Source organism: Achroia grisella, unplaced genomic scaffold (assembly GCF_030625045.1).
Source record: "Achroia grisella isolate CSIRO2021 unplaced genomic scaffold, CSIRO_AGI_Agris_v1 utg445, whole genome shotgun sequence".
Classification (NCBI taxonomy): domain Eukaryota; kingdom Metazoa; phylum Arthropoda; class Insecta; order Lepidoptera; family Pyralidae; genus Achroia; species Achroia grisella.
This window is the reverse complement of record NW_026712860.1, coordinates 469,900-485,974: the sequence shown is the minus strand read 5'-3', so window position 1 is coordinate 485,974 and position 16,075 is coordinate 469,900. Positions and strand designations below refer to the sequence as shown.

The 16,075-nt window shown below is 29.4% G+C and overlaps 1 protein-coding gene across 1 annotated transcript in view; it reads left to right on the top strand.

Moving 5' to 3' along the window:
* The window catches only part of LOC131844996 (Kv channel-interacting protein 4-like), a 110,437-nt gene that overhangs the window by 32,474 nt on the left and 61,888 nt on the right, over positions 1-16,075 (top strand). Inside the window, exon 3 of the mRNA XM_059194005.1 lies at positions 12,998-13,018. Coding sequence (XP_059049988.1) covers positions 12,998-13,018 — 21 coding nt within the window. The remainder of the gene's footprint in view (positions 1-12,997; positions 13,019-16,075) is intronic.

The window sequence follows — 16,075 nt, the reverse complement described above, 5'->3', positions numbered from 1 at the left end:
AAACCGTAAAGCCAAACATAATGGTTGGTAGTGATTGTGGTGACTACATTGTAACTGAATTAAAGATGTCAAAATTCTATTGCTTAATAGAATTTTGACCTGATTCCAAAAATAAAGGGTTCTCTATTTTTTTGTTTCCTTTTAAGCACATTCATTATTCAATATTACTACCTTGACATTGTCATAATACGAATGATTTCTTATTGACAATATATAATCGAACCTGTATTTTTGAGGTAATAAATCATAATCATAAGTTATAGATTAGTTTCCATACTTTATAAAATAAGCAATGGATTAAAAAGAATGCCATATCTCTAGTCCTCACAATCTTCTAAGAGATTTATTAATTTTTAAGATGGATTATTTTTACTACCAGTCACTTGACTAAACTTTATAAAGTGAATAAATTAATTTTCCTAAGCTTATCGAGTTTGAGTGCTCTGAATTATACTAAGACTAAAATCAGATATCATCTATTTCTTAATACTTTAATAAAATAACCTAAATCGCTTAGTTTTTAAATTTTACAATACAAAAATAGAAAAAGTCCCCGGTTTCTGAATTGAATAAAAAAATATGAATACATTTTAAATTTAATAATACTTGTTTTATCAATATTTAAATATATATGTTGTTCTACAAACGAAACATATTTATTATATGAACAAAACCCGCTCTAATATTGATGAATTCAAAATGAAACCCCGGCAAATCATGTGGCGAAATATTATAAAACACCCATTTAGTCGGATGATTTATCAGCTTGTTTTTAAAAACCAGGCAGATTAAAAACAGATCTCTATGCGTTTATTTCTTTATGCTAGTGCTGATTATATTCATGATAAACGGGTAATACAATATATAACATTTTTAAATAAAATCATAAATATCATTGTTCATATAACTCCAATATGTACTCATTAACACATTTTAAAATAATAATAATAATAATAATCTTTATTAAATTCAGAAGGATCGTTACAATATTACTTATACAATAGGTACACATTCCAGACAATATCAATCCTTTCAGTATTTATGTGTAGTCCTGGCTTCTGAACTAGCATTAGCCGTATGACAGAAGCCAGTTCCTTATACATGTACTTTTATTATAGAAGGATGAAAATTATTATAACATGATATATATAAACAATATTTTAACAATAGATACATATTTAAAAATCTAAATTATAAGAAAAACAAAGGTGTTGATAAACATAACATTTTGCACTATATTGTGTGTGTCTTATGTACAAGTATGATGTAAGTGTGTTTATATGTATGTATGATGGATATGTAGGTGAGCGTGCATGTACGCATTTGATGCGTGTGTTTAAGTAAAAAAAAAAATATATATTAATCTTTGTGATGTTAACAAAGAATATTACTTTACATTTATAAAATTTTCCGTATCATCGTATTGTAGCTGATTTAACCATTGTTTAATTTTATTTTTAATTTGATATTGAGTCATACTTTTTGGGTTTACAACCTGACTAAACACATTGTATAGTTTTGGCGCAAAAATAATCTCATAATTATAAATGTATTCATAAATAACTGCGGGAATTTATATAACAGATACTTTACCTTTATTTTGACTAGTTTTTATAAGTAAGAATGAATTTTTTATTGAATACTTTATTTCTGATATTTCATTTTAATTTAAGAACTTATTATGTACACAATAATCATGAAACGTACATAAAGATTTATAAGTAAAATTAGGATATATTTTAAGCTATGAAATACCATACATAATACATACATGAATTCAATTTATATTTCCACCACTTCTGGTATATAAAGGTAGGTTTCAATCGTATTTTAAATCACATTATTGCTCAAAATGATCCTTTAAATGCCAATATATTGAACATAATATGATTACCAACACAGCGAATAAAAAGGTTCTCATCCCTACGACATTTAAATGAGCCTACGATGGCTCTATCGGATTTTTACACGTCATCAGTTTCACCGAGCACCCTTCATTTGGCTACGAATGGAAAATTCTCGAAAGCAAGTAGGTCCCTTAGTAGTCCTTAGTGATGCGACTTGAATCGCTTTTTACTGAAGTGGAGTTTTTAAACATGTTCCCGAGTAAACGTTTCTTGTTTATATACTCGAGCTCATTAAGTAAATTTATATATTTTTATATTATACATAAATAACAGTGAAAAATGAAAAATATTTCGTACTGTAAGAAAAGAGTTGGTAAGTAAACGGAATAACATATGGGAGCGGATGGCGAATATATTTATACAAAAAAATTGTAGATAGTAATAAATGTTACTGTAAGAATAACTATCACACACAATAAATTTTATAATCATAATATTGTAAATTTTATTTTTACTTGAGATCAATTTAAATAAGAGGCGATGTCTGATCTAATATTGATATTTCTGGTGAAATGTGTAGTTCAAATTATTGTTAGAATTAATATATTAATCCACCTTATTGCTATTTTTTACAACTATTGTGACTACAATAATAGTTTTTATTTACTTCATTTCCAAGATAGTTCAAAATAACAAGCAATTATATTTCTAATAATTTCTTCCTTAAATTTAATTAATAACAGGTCAATTGAGAAAACTAACGAAGCATAATTCTAACAACCCTATCTATCGAAGTTCAATAAGGAAGTTATTTGTAAATAAATTTGTTTCAGTGATACTAAACGTAATACCGTCATTCAAATAGCATAGATGTATATATAGATAAGTATTAATATTATTTTTGTAATATGTATATAGTTTTGTGTGGATGGATCGCTGGTATAATCACTTCTACAGAAATATTGTTGCTTTCAAATACTGATAGTATTATACACGTAATATATTATCATCATACTATGGAAATTGACGGATAAATGCATTTTTCAATATAAAGTCGAAAAAAGCCTTGGATAAACTTTCACCTAAACTCGATAGCACATTCTGGACACTTGATAATTTTATTTTAATGATAATAATTTTTTTTACATGAAAGAAAATCTACTATAAGACAATCTGTTTCAAATGTATGTTCCACTTTGCTGAAATCCAAAATTCTTTTTGAAGTTTAGTTATGTATATCGTTTTAAAAAAGGAGTTTAATTAAAAAAAATATGCAGAAAGATCGACAATTCGTAAAATTAAATACGAATACGAAGAATGAATGTATCTAAAATATTAATTCATATGGAATTAAAAGTGCCTTTTTTATATGTAAATGCATACGCAAAGTATCTACGAGTACATGTAGTTGCACTATCCTTATATCCATATTTGTGCATGCAACAACATGATATGAAATCCCTAACGTCTATTAACCTAAGCCAGGCCAATGTAGCATCTGTCTATAGCATTTGAATGCTGAGTTATATTATTGTTTGCATTTGCTACTATGATTTTTTGCCTCTTTCAAAGACGAGGTCCATTCAGTAAAACAAAACAATTTTAACCATCACCAAGTCACATGTGGAATAATAGTATGGTGGTTCGGATTTATTTACAATAATAATCAATTCCCCGTTTTCAATTAGTTAAATGGACTTTTAGAGTGTCAAAGTTCGGCAACTGTAGGCAAATACTATAAAGTTTTCGAGTTTCATAAAAATCCGTGACCGAGAAATAATGATCCGCAATTGCGAGTTTACACCAAGAATATCGAATAATTTTTAAAATATGCTCGAAAATAAAATGGAAATGTATGGCAAACTGTTCAATAAATCTAGCAACCCGACTGTATATTTTTATTTTGGTATAAGGTTTTATTAAACGCTATATGACAAAGTTGTTTTACAACCATAACTATGTTTGTTTTACGGCTATAACAACCCATTAATGTGCCACTGCAGTACACGTATCTCGTATAACAGGAGTATGTTATGTTAGTGTACTCGTACCATAACCACGATCCAGCGACAGTACAGGCTGTTCATGTGGAGAATTCCTACTATTACACTGTATATAAAATTTTAGCTACCCTAAATATCATCTTAGTAATAAAGATATTGATTGATAATTGATATCCCTTAGCCACTAGCGATTTCCGGATAATGAACATTCATGAGAGTATAACAATAATTAATTACTTATTATCAATATTATAGTGTCTCATTATACTCATAATTATACTGTAATACATTTAGGTACTAAATTTATTTTTCTAGCACTGACTATAATCAATATAAACTGTTTTTTTTTTATATCTATGCTGCTCAGATGCCAATTTAAAACCAGACCGACTTTAAGAAATGTTTTCTTAAAACTGTTTAAGAAATTCATGGAAAATAAATCATATAACGTATAAAACAATGTCATTAGACTAATTAAATTTGTATCGGCTAACACGTAGGTAAGACGCGTTAATCAAGCTTTTATAAATCTCAATCAATTTATTTTCAATCGCCCCATGTGTTTGATTTTTCCCAACTTTCATTCTTCATGAGCGAATCAGAACAAGATTGCGTACAACTCAAATCCATCATTCACTCATCCATCCTAACAATGAACCTATTCAATTAAAATAAATTTTCTTCGTAGAACAGACTGGTTGAAGTTTGCAACATGGAATAAAACCAGAATTAGATTATCTCTCAACGCTTAATCTCAATTTTGTTCTACGTAGATTTACTCGAGTAGAAGATGATAAACATCTGTGCAAACACGTTTCTGAGACTTAAATTTGTTATACATAATTTAAGATTTTATTCCACAAACTAAAATCGACTTCATTCTTCACACAATTAGTAATGAATACGAGATTAAACGCAATCCACTGGAAAAGGATTTTCCTAAAAATAACTAAAATAATTTAAAATCATAGTTTTAATTTATGTGTGTGTGTGTGTGTGTTGAAAATGGTATACAAATTTGGTCTAATCAAAAATCTCAACCATATTCTACTATTATACAGTTTTAAAATTACTGACTCAATCGTCTTCATTCTAAAATAAATAAATATTGCAATTGTCAATTAACATGTACACAACAAGTAGATACAATATTCATCATTGTATAGGTATATAATTTTGCAATTGTAATATGAAATTTATTTTGACATATAGCAAATAACATAATAAGTATTATTATGTTTTCCTTACAAGAGTAAACTTTCTAGTGCTCCTACGTTGTTATGATATCATTGCGCCATAAACTCAATAGTAAAAGTGTTGTTTGTGTAAAATTTACAACCTTTCCTGTACACTTGTTACAATAGCATTGTTTTATCGCTTCGTGTACGTCTGTCATCATTACTTTAACCATCTCCTAAAGTAGAATTGTATTGTTTTCCGTTCAATAACTGCTGTAATATGTTTAATTAATTAAATTATTTATACGATGGATCTAATTTTAAATATCTCTCAGATATGTATGTAAATGACATAAATTGATATTGATGAAGATATTTATTCATAGTCAAAGCAGACTAATAATAAATACAATATTATACTCTAAAAAGCGAACATTGACTTCACGGTGTAGGGTCTACAGCCTTTATCATAAATATTCATTGTAAATATTAGTAAAAGTATTTTTGGACTCGAACGAGTTATTTCTTTATTTATGTGCCTTCTACATTCAAACATTACCTCTATAAATACACACAATAAAAGCTATGTTCCGGCTTTATCGTCGTAATACCAAAAAATGCAAATAAAATGTAATTCGATTATATACTCGAATTACATTTTATTATAACCTCACATTATTCGCAGTATAAAATTTATTTGTGTAATTTAATATTACTCATATATCAATATAGCCAATATCTCAAATCTGAAAACAAATTAAAAAAAAATATATATTCGAATAGAAAATAAAACAGTTCCAATATGAGTAACTATAAATAAATGATAGTCAGCATGCAATATTTACCTTCTCGTAATATAGCGCCGCCAGGTACACTTAATGTCCATTACACACAATTAACTAAGTACGGAACCCAACCATAAACTCTATAAATAATGTATAATAATAATGTACAGTTACTGCAGAAAGTTTTAATCTGTTTAACCAGCAGAGGTTTTACAGTATAAATAATTTATTGCCACAAAATTCCCCCCAGTGTTTACTACCATGAATGCAATAACATACAAAGTCGTAAATGATAACTTGATATTCATCCCGTTACTTAATGAAATCATTATCATCATATCCCTTACAACCCTTATATCTATTGATTTAGAGCTCAAATTTCAATAGAAGTAGCCAGTTACATTCCTGAAATGTTCAATACATTAACCCTTTATTTCAATTCCAAGGCTAACACTTAAAGCCCTGTAGGAAACTTCTACGTAAGTAATAAAACGGTTCATAAATCGCACACTAGATACAAACTGCTTCACCACGCGTAACTTATTTGACCCTAGTGGTAACTTAGTGGAAAATTTCAGCTCTGGACTGTTAAATCTGATCATATTGCACTATTATTATGTAGAGTATATCTAGAGTAATCTAGACCAATCTATTCATTCATGAAGTCAGTATTGATATGATTATATTTTGTTTACTAGCTGTACCCGCGACTTCGTTCGCGTGAAATTTAACTTTGTTTTCCTAAAATAAAAGTAGCCAAGTTACTCCTTATTACATCAGCTACCTGCCAAAAAAAGTCCCGTCAAAATCGGTCCAACCATTTCAGAGATTAGCGAGAACAAACAGACAGACAAAAATTGTAAAAATGTTAATTTGGCGTATGTACCGTACCGTACCGTATTTATATGTATAGATAAAAAATAGAATTTAATGTATAACTGAAAATTTAATTATTTTCAATATATTCATTAATGTCCCCGGTAAACTTCCAGAATACTAGGCCTAAAATTATTGGGAGGGAAGTTGCTATATCGAGATGTTAGAAGTTCCTATTCCTATTATAGTAAGGGAAGTTAGGTGACATTACAGTTAGGGAGGGGATATTGGTTTATGCATTAGCTTCGTATTGGTTCGAGGAGTAGTGGGTATGCAATTGCATATTCGAAAATCCTCATTCTATGATCAAACAAATCAGTATAATGGTTCACGCCTTAGATCTAATAGCCGAATATTATACTCATATCACAGATAACATAACATTACATACTCATACCGATACAGCCGAGCTACCTTGTAACTACCGACTGGGATTACATTAGTCACATTGATTGAAGTAGAAAAAGTATAATCCATCACATTTAAAATAAGTATTGTTGCTAAGTAACAGTTTGTATGTAACGTGCAACTGCAATCGGAACGAAGTAAATTATATTTACTACTATATATGTAATCCATTTACAACAATTAACTTTTTATCACCATCTAACAGTTTTTGATATAAACATGGCTCTATTTTAGATTGTTCGAAACCTAAATTCAACATTTCCCTATCTAACTCATTAAACCAAGCATTCGAAGCTTGTTTCAGACCATAAAGTGATCTTTGCAACTTACATACTTTTGATTCTTGACCTTTAACAATCGCCCCCTCGGGCTGATGCATGTAAATATTTTCTTTTAATTTCCCATATAGAAATGCAGTAGTAACGTCCCATTGATCAATAAACCAATCGTGTTCAGCAGCTAATGAGAATAGTAACCTTAAAGTTGAACTTCTTACTCCTGGTGAATAGGTTTCATTATAATCTATGCCACGTACCTGTGTGTAGCCCTTGACAACTAATCTAGCCTTATATTTACTTATTTTACCATCACTATCTCTCTTAATTTTGAATACCCATTTGCAATGAATAGCCTTCTTATCAGGTGGAAGATCTACTAGCTTCCACGTCTGATTTTCTTCTAGTAATCGCAATTCATCGTCAATTGCTTTCTGCCATAAATCACGATCAGATCTCGCTAATGCTTGCTTTATTGTTAATGGATCGCCATCAATTTCTGCAATAGCATTACAATGGTAATAATTTACAGGTCTACGTTCTCGAAGAGGGTATCTCCTCTCGGGTTCCACAGGATCAGCTTCGATTTCAGCTTCTGAACTCTCCAAAATCTCACTGTTGACAGGTTCATTAAGTGTGCTTGAATCAGCTTCTAAAGAGTTAATGTCATGATTCATGTTCCGTTCAGGGCATGTTCTTGTCACAGATTCTTTTTGAACCTCCTCCAAATTTATAGGAACCACTGTGCTTTTCATTTCATCAGAAACGTTATCGCCAGGAAAAATATTTTCTAAAAATTTGACGTCTCTCGCAATTTTTACATTGCCCGTCTTTGGATCGATTAGTCGGTATCCTTTTATTGTTGTGGAATAACCAACAAAGATCAAAGCTTCCGTCTTTGTATCAAGTTTTTGTATAGGTCCAACAGAAATTATTAGTATTTTAACAGATTTAATTTTGGATATGTTTTTTGCTAGTAGTTCTATTGTTTACTCTTCTGTATATTGTTTTATATTATGTATGTTATTTAAATGTAGAGATGTAGAATGTCTTAAATGTAATGGATTAAGGGACTGTATTAGGCACATTGATTGAAGTAGAAAAAGTATAATCCATCACATTTAAAATAAGTATTGTTGCTAAGTAACAGTTTGTATGTAACGTGCAACTGCAATCGGAACGAAATAAATTATATTTACTACTATATATGTAATCCACTCAATATCTCTATCAGATTACAGCCATGGCCATATTCTTGTAGTATTATATATGTAAATTGACTTGGTAGTTATTAAACATTTCGGTTGGTTCATATTCTTACGAAGAAACTAAAGGTATTTAAGGATAAGCGTAAATATTCGTATTTTATTACGTAATAAAACTAGGATATTTGTCTAGAGACATAGGCAGATTTTGCGGTTATTAAACAATGTATTCCATATCCCTATCCGAATTTACTTTACTTTTTACTGACTCTGCCAGTTATTTTTTTGTGTAGGATTTGTTTGTTTTCGCTAATCTATGTATATATTTTTCATTTATTTCAGAAATCTTCTTACACCACTTGCTTTGATCTTTAAAACTTGTTCTGACTTATTCATAAGCAAAATATATTTTATATAAGTACTTTGTGCGTTATAAGTTCTTTCTGTAAAAGATGTGATAAAATATGATGAAGAAAGTGATACTGAGATTCAAATACACCTATTCAAACGAACTTCACAATCTATAGCATAGTTTTGTAGTGTCTAAAAGCAAGTAGTAATAACAATTAATACTAAAATACTCGTTCATCAAGTAATAACTAATAATAGATTTACTTTATACATTAATATATTATGTTATTAGAAAGAAAGGCGTACCTACGAAATAGATACGAGTAGGTACGTATAAATTCCGCCAGTATAATGTATTACGATTACAAAGGCGGCAGTATCAGGTTCTAAATCAATAGATCCTCTGGCCAGTGGGTTCATTAATCATCCATTTGTAAGCAATGACCGATGTAGATCGCTTCACGCCAAGTGGGTGTCGACCCTCGACTTTTTTTCGTTATTCAGAGTAATTAACAGCTATTCGCACCAATAAGCCGTATAAAATATCGTTTATTTTTATCATAATTATTATCAAGTGAACATTTATAAAAAAGACAGTCATGTAGAAATTATATACCTACGTACTATTGTTCTACTATTTTGTTGTATAAATCCACGGATCTCAAAGTTTCCGAATAAAGTTTTATACAGTACAATAAAAAATATTTTAATTTAGTTAACTGACATTAAAATATGCAAGTTAACCAAAATTTAAATAATTTTTGAGAATTTCTCGAAACTTTCAGTTTATACTGTTTTTTTCTACTATTACATTTAATTGTACAAGCTATAAAAAATATTGTAAAAGGACATTTGATCAGCGATGATGCGTCTTAAATCGCATATAAAAATACTATTAGTTTATGATTGATGTACTTTTATTAAATGAAAAGACTTCCAATACTTCGTAATCGATAGCCGCGTGGGTTTGATGTATGTCGCTATTTGTCATACCCGAATACAAAACATCGGAGATATTTTGCTGAAATACCGTTATTTTGTTGGCAGTATTCAGTGTTGCAAATAAATGATGTTCAATATGGTTGATTTAAAAGGTACCGTACTCGTTAACCGGGGCATCGAAAGCGTGAAATTTATGATGACTTGACAACAAAGTGACGTCATCGTAACTTGTATGATTTTACCATTTTATTTCATCAGTTCTGCTATACTGTCATTATAATTGAAATATTGTTTTTACTTCTCTTATATGTTATCATCTTTAGCAATATCCTGAATATAATATTTTTCATTTCTTTCTTCACTATAATATGTATTAATCTTGATAAATCCTGTGGTGTAAACAATGCAAAATGTAAGTTTTTTTATTAACAATTAATAAAAATCTAATTACCTATATCTCTGATTAATTTCCAATTACATCAATTAGTTTAGAAACATATAGGTAAACACACAAAAAATCATTTTTTATAATATAAATTCCAGAACGAAATAGAAAAATTTGCAGTTACAACAATTGCTGTATCATAAATTGTGGACAAGGCTTTTACGTATATTTTCAATAGCTATCTAATAAATAAACTACCTGGGCAGTATATCAAAAAGTCGAGCCCCCACGGAGGCACCCTTTGTTGGCCACCGTGACTTATCACATTCTGCTTTCACTCTAAACCCATTTTCGTTATCATGAACAAGATTTACGAGGGCAGAAACTGCGAGTAGTGAATGTTTGGTACGATATTTATAAAGTAACAAAAATATTATTCGGTTTAATTGAATAATAATAAATTAGACTGTCTCGCTGATCTAGCTGTACAGCTCGCCGCTTTAACTCTAATGGTCGCGGATTCGATTCCTCGCACGGTGAAAATGAATACAAATTGTATTCATTACTATGATTGTTTGTATCGGTCTGGGTATATTATGTACATATTTACGAAAAAAACTAACTATATATATCAGCTCTCTAGTACCCATTACACAAGCTCTACTTACCATGGAACTAGGTGGCGCTGTGTTAATTGTTTTATTCACATTGCGCAATCTGGTCTCTAGCTAAGCAGAGATTGTGTTTTGGGAATTTTAGTCCAACTGAGGCAAATACCTATTTTTTTTATAACTATATAACTACATAACGTAACACCAAAACCAATACAAACAATAATTCACGAGTGTTATCTCAATTGGGGCGGTTAGAATCACTTTATTCTTGTTTTTTTATTTCTTGTGTTCGTGTGTTTACGATGCCCGTACTTTGTGTAGTATATTGAAAATCAATACACTATTTCGTTATTTGTTATTAGTGTTTCCAATACCGGGGTGTATTACTCAACAATATGTATTTTTTTATTATTAAAATAATGTATATGAAATAATAATACGAAATTGATTATAAATTAATAGAAATTTATGGATCACTTAAAATTATTGCCGTAAAAAATATTTCTCTTATGTTCCTCGATATAATTCTGATATCGTAAAATTTATTGATTACATCCGTCAAGATCGAGGTGTCAGGTTCGAGCAAGGTATAATCCCCAGTAGAACCCTGAAATATTACGTAGCTAACAATAGGATAGGAAATATTGATGAATGCGCTATTAATCATACTAAAGTTTGGTAACAGTACACGTGCGACGAAGTAGTATATACGGAAAAATATAAGGCAGTTTATATACTTGTAGCAGTATGACGAAATGTTGTCAGTTCAAATCTGATGGACTCCTCATTATGTGAAGTTATATATTATCACTGACTCTTCGGTGATGCAAACACCGATAATAAACCAAATCTTTAACAGCTGTAGATTCGTCAAGATATATTCGACGACTTCGACAATTGACAATTCATCTGACTACCCTATCAGGCGAAAAATCCTTTACACGATAAAGGATTTTTCGCCTGCTCCCAATCAATAATAAAATAAAAACAATTTTGATGCTCTTACCCTTAATTGACCTTAAGGTCACCTTTAAAATATGACTGAACGCATGTAGGAGTAAATGCTAAGGGCACTTTAAGCCCGCAGGAAGATTTAAGTGTTTGAAGGACACCTCCCACGGAAATCTAAGATATTCGCAGTGCTCTAAAATATTTACCGCAGCAATTCTGTTAAACATCCTTGGAATAACGAAACATACTATTTATAGTTTTATGTACGCTTATTTTATTATTTATTAAATAATTATATTAACTATTTACTATTAAAGAGATTATGTTAATATTATTATATATTTAAAATACTAATCTTAAAAAACAAATACTTCAATACTCCATAAGAACCATAATGGATGTGTTTAAATTACCATTGGCTTAAAAGTTTAGAAAGTACATTTCTATAATTGGAACGTAAAATGTAAAATGAACATAAATTTATTTAATATTTAAAATATATTTGTTTTTAATAGACTTCAAGATATAATTATTTAAGTATTTGTGTCCAGCGAAATTTTTCGGGTATATAACTACTATAATCAGAATTTTTATTACAGGTAAATAATATAAAATAATTATTAGAATTTTGTTCCTATAATCACCGTACAGATGACTAAGCAGCCAAGGCTTTCTTCCATCATGATTATAATCATCTCAGTTACAAGACCATCATCAGATACGGATAGTAACATGAACCTCAGCTTAAAGACCCTAAGGGCCCAAATCACCGGCAGGGCATGTAGAGCCTTGTATTACGTCGTACTCCTGTATATGCATTACATAAGCGTTTTGTAGAATGCAAGTTATATTTATATAAATATCAGTCAAGTCAGGATTATATGAGGGTGGAAATCCACGAATTGATCCAACCTGTGTACCAAATTTCATTCAAATCCATTCAGCCGTTCAGGTGTGAATAATTTACCAATATCTAAATAATCTATCACGTGTGTAATGTTAGCAGGATTACAATAATGTGAAATAGAAATTATTCCTTGAATTATACATATACATTTTGGTAAATATTATGTAACTTCGATTATTCTAACTTAGATAACTTTGAAACTTTAGATACCTCAATCCTCATAAAATTGTATGCTAACCCAACATACTAACAAGTTGCTATATTTCCCAGGTCTCACAGCGCAGTCCGAAAGTAAGCTCAAATTCAACTCAGCATGTACTTTGTAGAGTTTCAAAACTCCGATAGAAAGCATATCTACTAATGAAGAACTAGCAACTCATTACTTTAGATTCAACCATCTACTACTTCTAATGTAACATCGCAACTATTTTAGATTACACATTTATAGCTTTTGTACTACAAATACTCTTAGTTGCAATATAATTTAGCAGGGGTAAAGACGTAAACTGACTTGAAGACTTTTAAGTCTAAAGAGCTAATATTTTGTATAATACATATATACAATATATACATATGTATGTATACTGAATCTCGAAAAAAATATTAGCGATTTGACGATTTAATTATACAAGGAATTATGTATAAAATTATAACGATCTGAAAAAGCCTTCGTTCAATAAATTAAAAGAAGGTTCTTTCAAGTCCCGCGGGATAATAAGATTGCAAAGCTTATAGCATTTTTAATAACTATACCTTCTTATTCTAATACGCAATAAGTATTTGAATCACTGTTCCTTTAATTATTGCTTTATGGGATCCTTCATATTTTGCAACTGGGTGTATCGACCATATCTAGTTGTTTAATGGATTTTAGCTCCAGATATTGTTTAATTAAATAATTCTAATTTACCTTATGAAATAGAGAATGTTTTTGCTCATATGATACTACTGAGATTTCAATGAGTTGTGCGTTAACTTTAACACAACTTTAATGCAAGCTCTTCTTCACTAGTTTACTACTACACTTCTATAAATTTTCCGAAATTCCCAAATATCACTAGAAGCTTGAAAGTAGCGCATAGTTTTTAAGTGAAAACTAATTATCTTATCACAAAACTATACTTAATATTAGGCATTTTAATAAAATCCACCATAGTTATGTTCAAAGCTTTTATGTGCTGCTATTTTTAAGTAATAAATTATACTGTAATGCTATTTATTAACTAATTTATATCAATTTTATTATTATGTATAATACATTGGGTAACTACTATTACTTTATTAAATTTATTAAATCAAATGTGTTTAAAATATCTGGAGCTTTATCTGATATACTTCAAACATACACTTTGGCATGACGTATGTTTACAGTAGTTTTATACTAATACCTACAAAAATTTCATTAGTACCTATTATCATCATACTACACACAAAAATAACCTAGAAGGTAGTTCATTTAGGTTTGTTTATGCATTGTTAGTTAAAATATTAGTGCACAGTAGGTATAATAGTTCGACCTGGTTCAACCATGAGGTAAGTGGAAATATACGTAGTTATACATATTCTGAATACCAGGTAATTCTCCTTTTTATAATATTATATAAAATACAACATATTACAAATTAAGTTATAAGATAACATATTCAGAAAAGCAATAGTAATTACACAATAATCATAAATGTTTCTGAAATAATTTGTTATAGTTAGTTTATATAAAAAAATATGTGTGCACTTATAAATATGATAAATAAATGTTTAACATTATTTAAACAATTATTAATATTTTTAAAAGTGTCGTATGACGATCTCGCAATGAGTGGCAACACGCACATGACGCATACTATGTTTATGCCATAATTAGATGGTCTGTAAACTTATTTGTATTATTGTGGTATAAAAAAAAACATACATGTATCACTTCGCATCTATACCTACGTGCAAAAAAAATGAAAGTATTGGCAAAATAAAAACCGAGTTTAGCTACACTTAACACGTTTCTCATACAAAAGTTTTAACATCAATTTTACTGTTTTCATCTCCTTCAAAATTTTAACGAGACTTGCAACATGACTAACACTAGACTAGCTTTATAGTATTAAAATATTGCAAAACATACCATGTAGACTAACCTAGTTCCTACCTACTATAGAGGAAGTTCGTGTCGTAAAACGAAGAACCAACGTTCCTAAAATTATATCTTCATCGCTGCCCGGATCCCAGAAAATACAGAATATTATGTACGTAACGAACACAGAAATTAAAGTTCTAGTAATTAAAGTAAATCAATTTCATGTGAAATTCCGTCCCAGAGAAATTAAACTGAATTCAGTTTAATGAATTTGGAACATAATGTGAGAAATTCCTAAAATTTCCTTCTTTGATGACATCAGCGTTTTATGTTTTGACCAAAATGAATGAAATTTTTCGGGCACCAAATTAAATTTATGTATTAAATATACTATAAAATTATTTAAATAATCATTACTTTGAACTGTTTGCAAACGGAAGAAGAGTATACATCACGACTATATTTTCTTGTGTGTCCTGAAAACCGACTAAGTGAAAAGTCACAGTACAGAAAAAAGATATGAAATTATATTATACCAGGCCATACAACCAGATAATATATTCACGCCTTAGGGGATCATAACATAAATATATTATTCTGGCTAATAAGACACATTGATATGTGGAAGTAAATGATATGCAAAAATATAATCTCTTGTTCATTTCTTGAATATTAACACTAGGAAAGGACAAAGGCTAAAGATCGAATTTCTGCTTTAAAGGAACGAACTCTTGTACGTTTAAAGCTTCACTACCCAAGTAGTTTGTCGGAACAGTGGAAATCGTTTCTCTTTTATCTGCTATCAAATATTTTTATAATAGCGGATTTTATTCCTAAACTGAAAGTGTTACTTTTTAAATTGCTCTTACTTATATTTGATTATCAATTTATGATGTAATAGTATTTAAATAATAATTATAATGCATGTATTTTTTTTAGAGCACACTTACAAAACATTAGTTTTTCTACCCAATATTTCTGCTATAAATTGTTGTAAAAAATAAATTGTTGTTAAAACTCCGTATGTACATGAATTATGCTTCACAAAGTCGAAAAGTCAGGTTTATAAATTTAGACTACCTTACATCTTTTTCGTTATTATTAGTGAAGTAAAAACTTTAAATTAACTTTAGTTCTAAATTTAAATCATTTTTGTTACTTAATTCCGTAGTAAAATTGAATAAGATTAATATGTTCAAAGTTCCCAATAAAAGTCTAGAAGATACCTTTGGTTGCAGATCATTAGTCAACAATTATACCCAAAGTGAGTTCGTGAGATA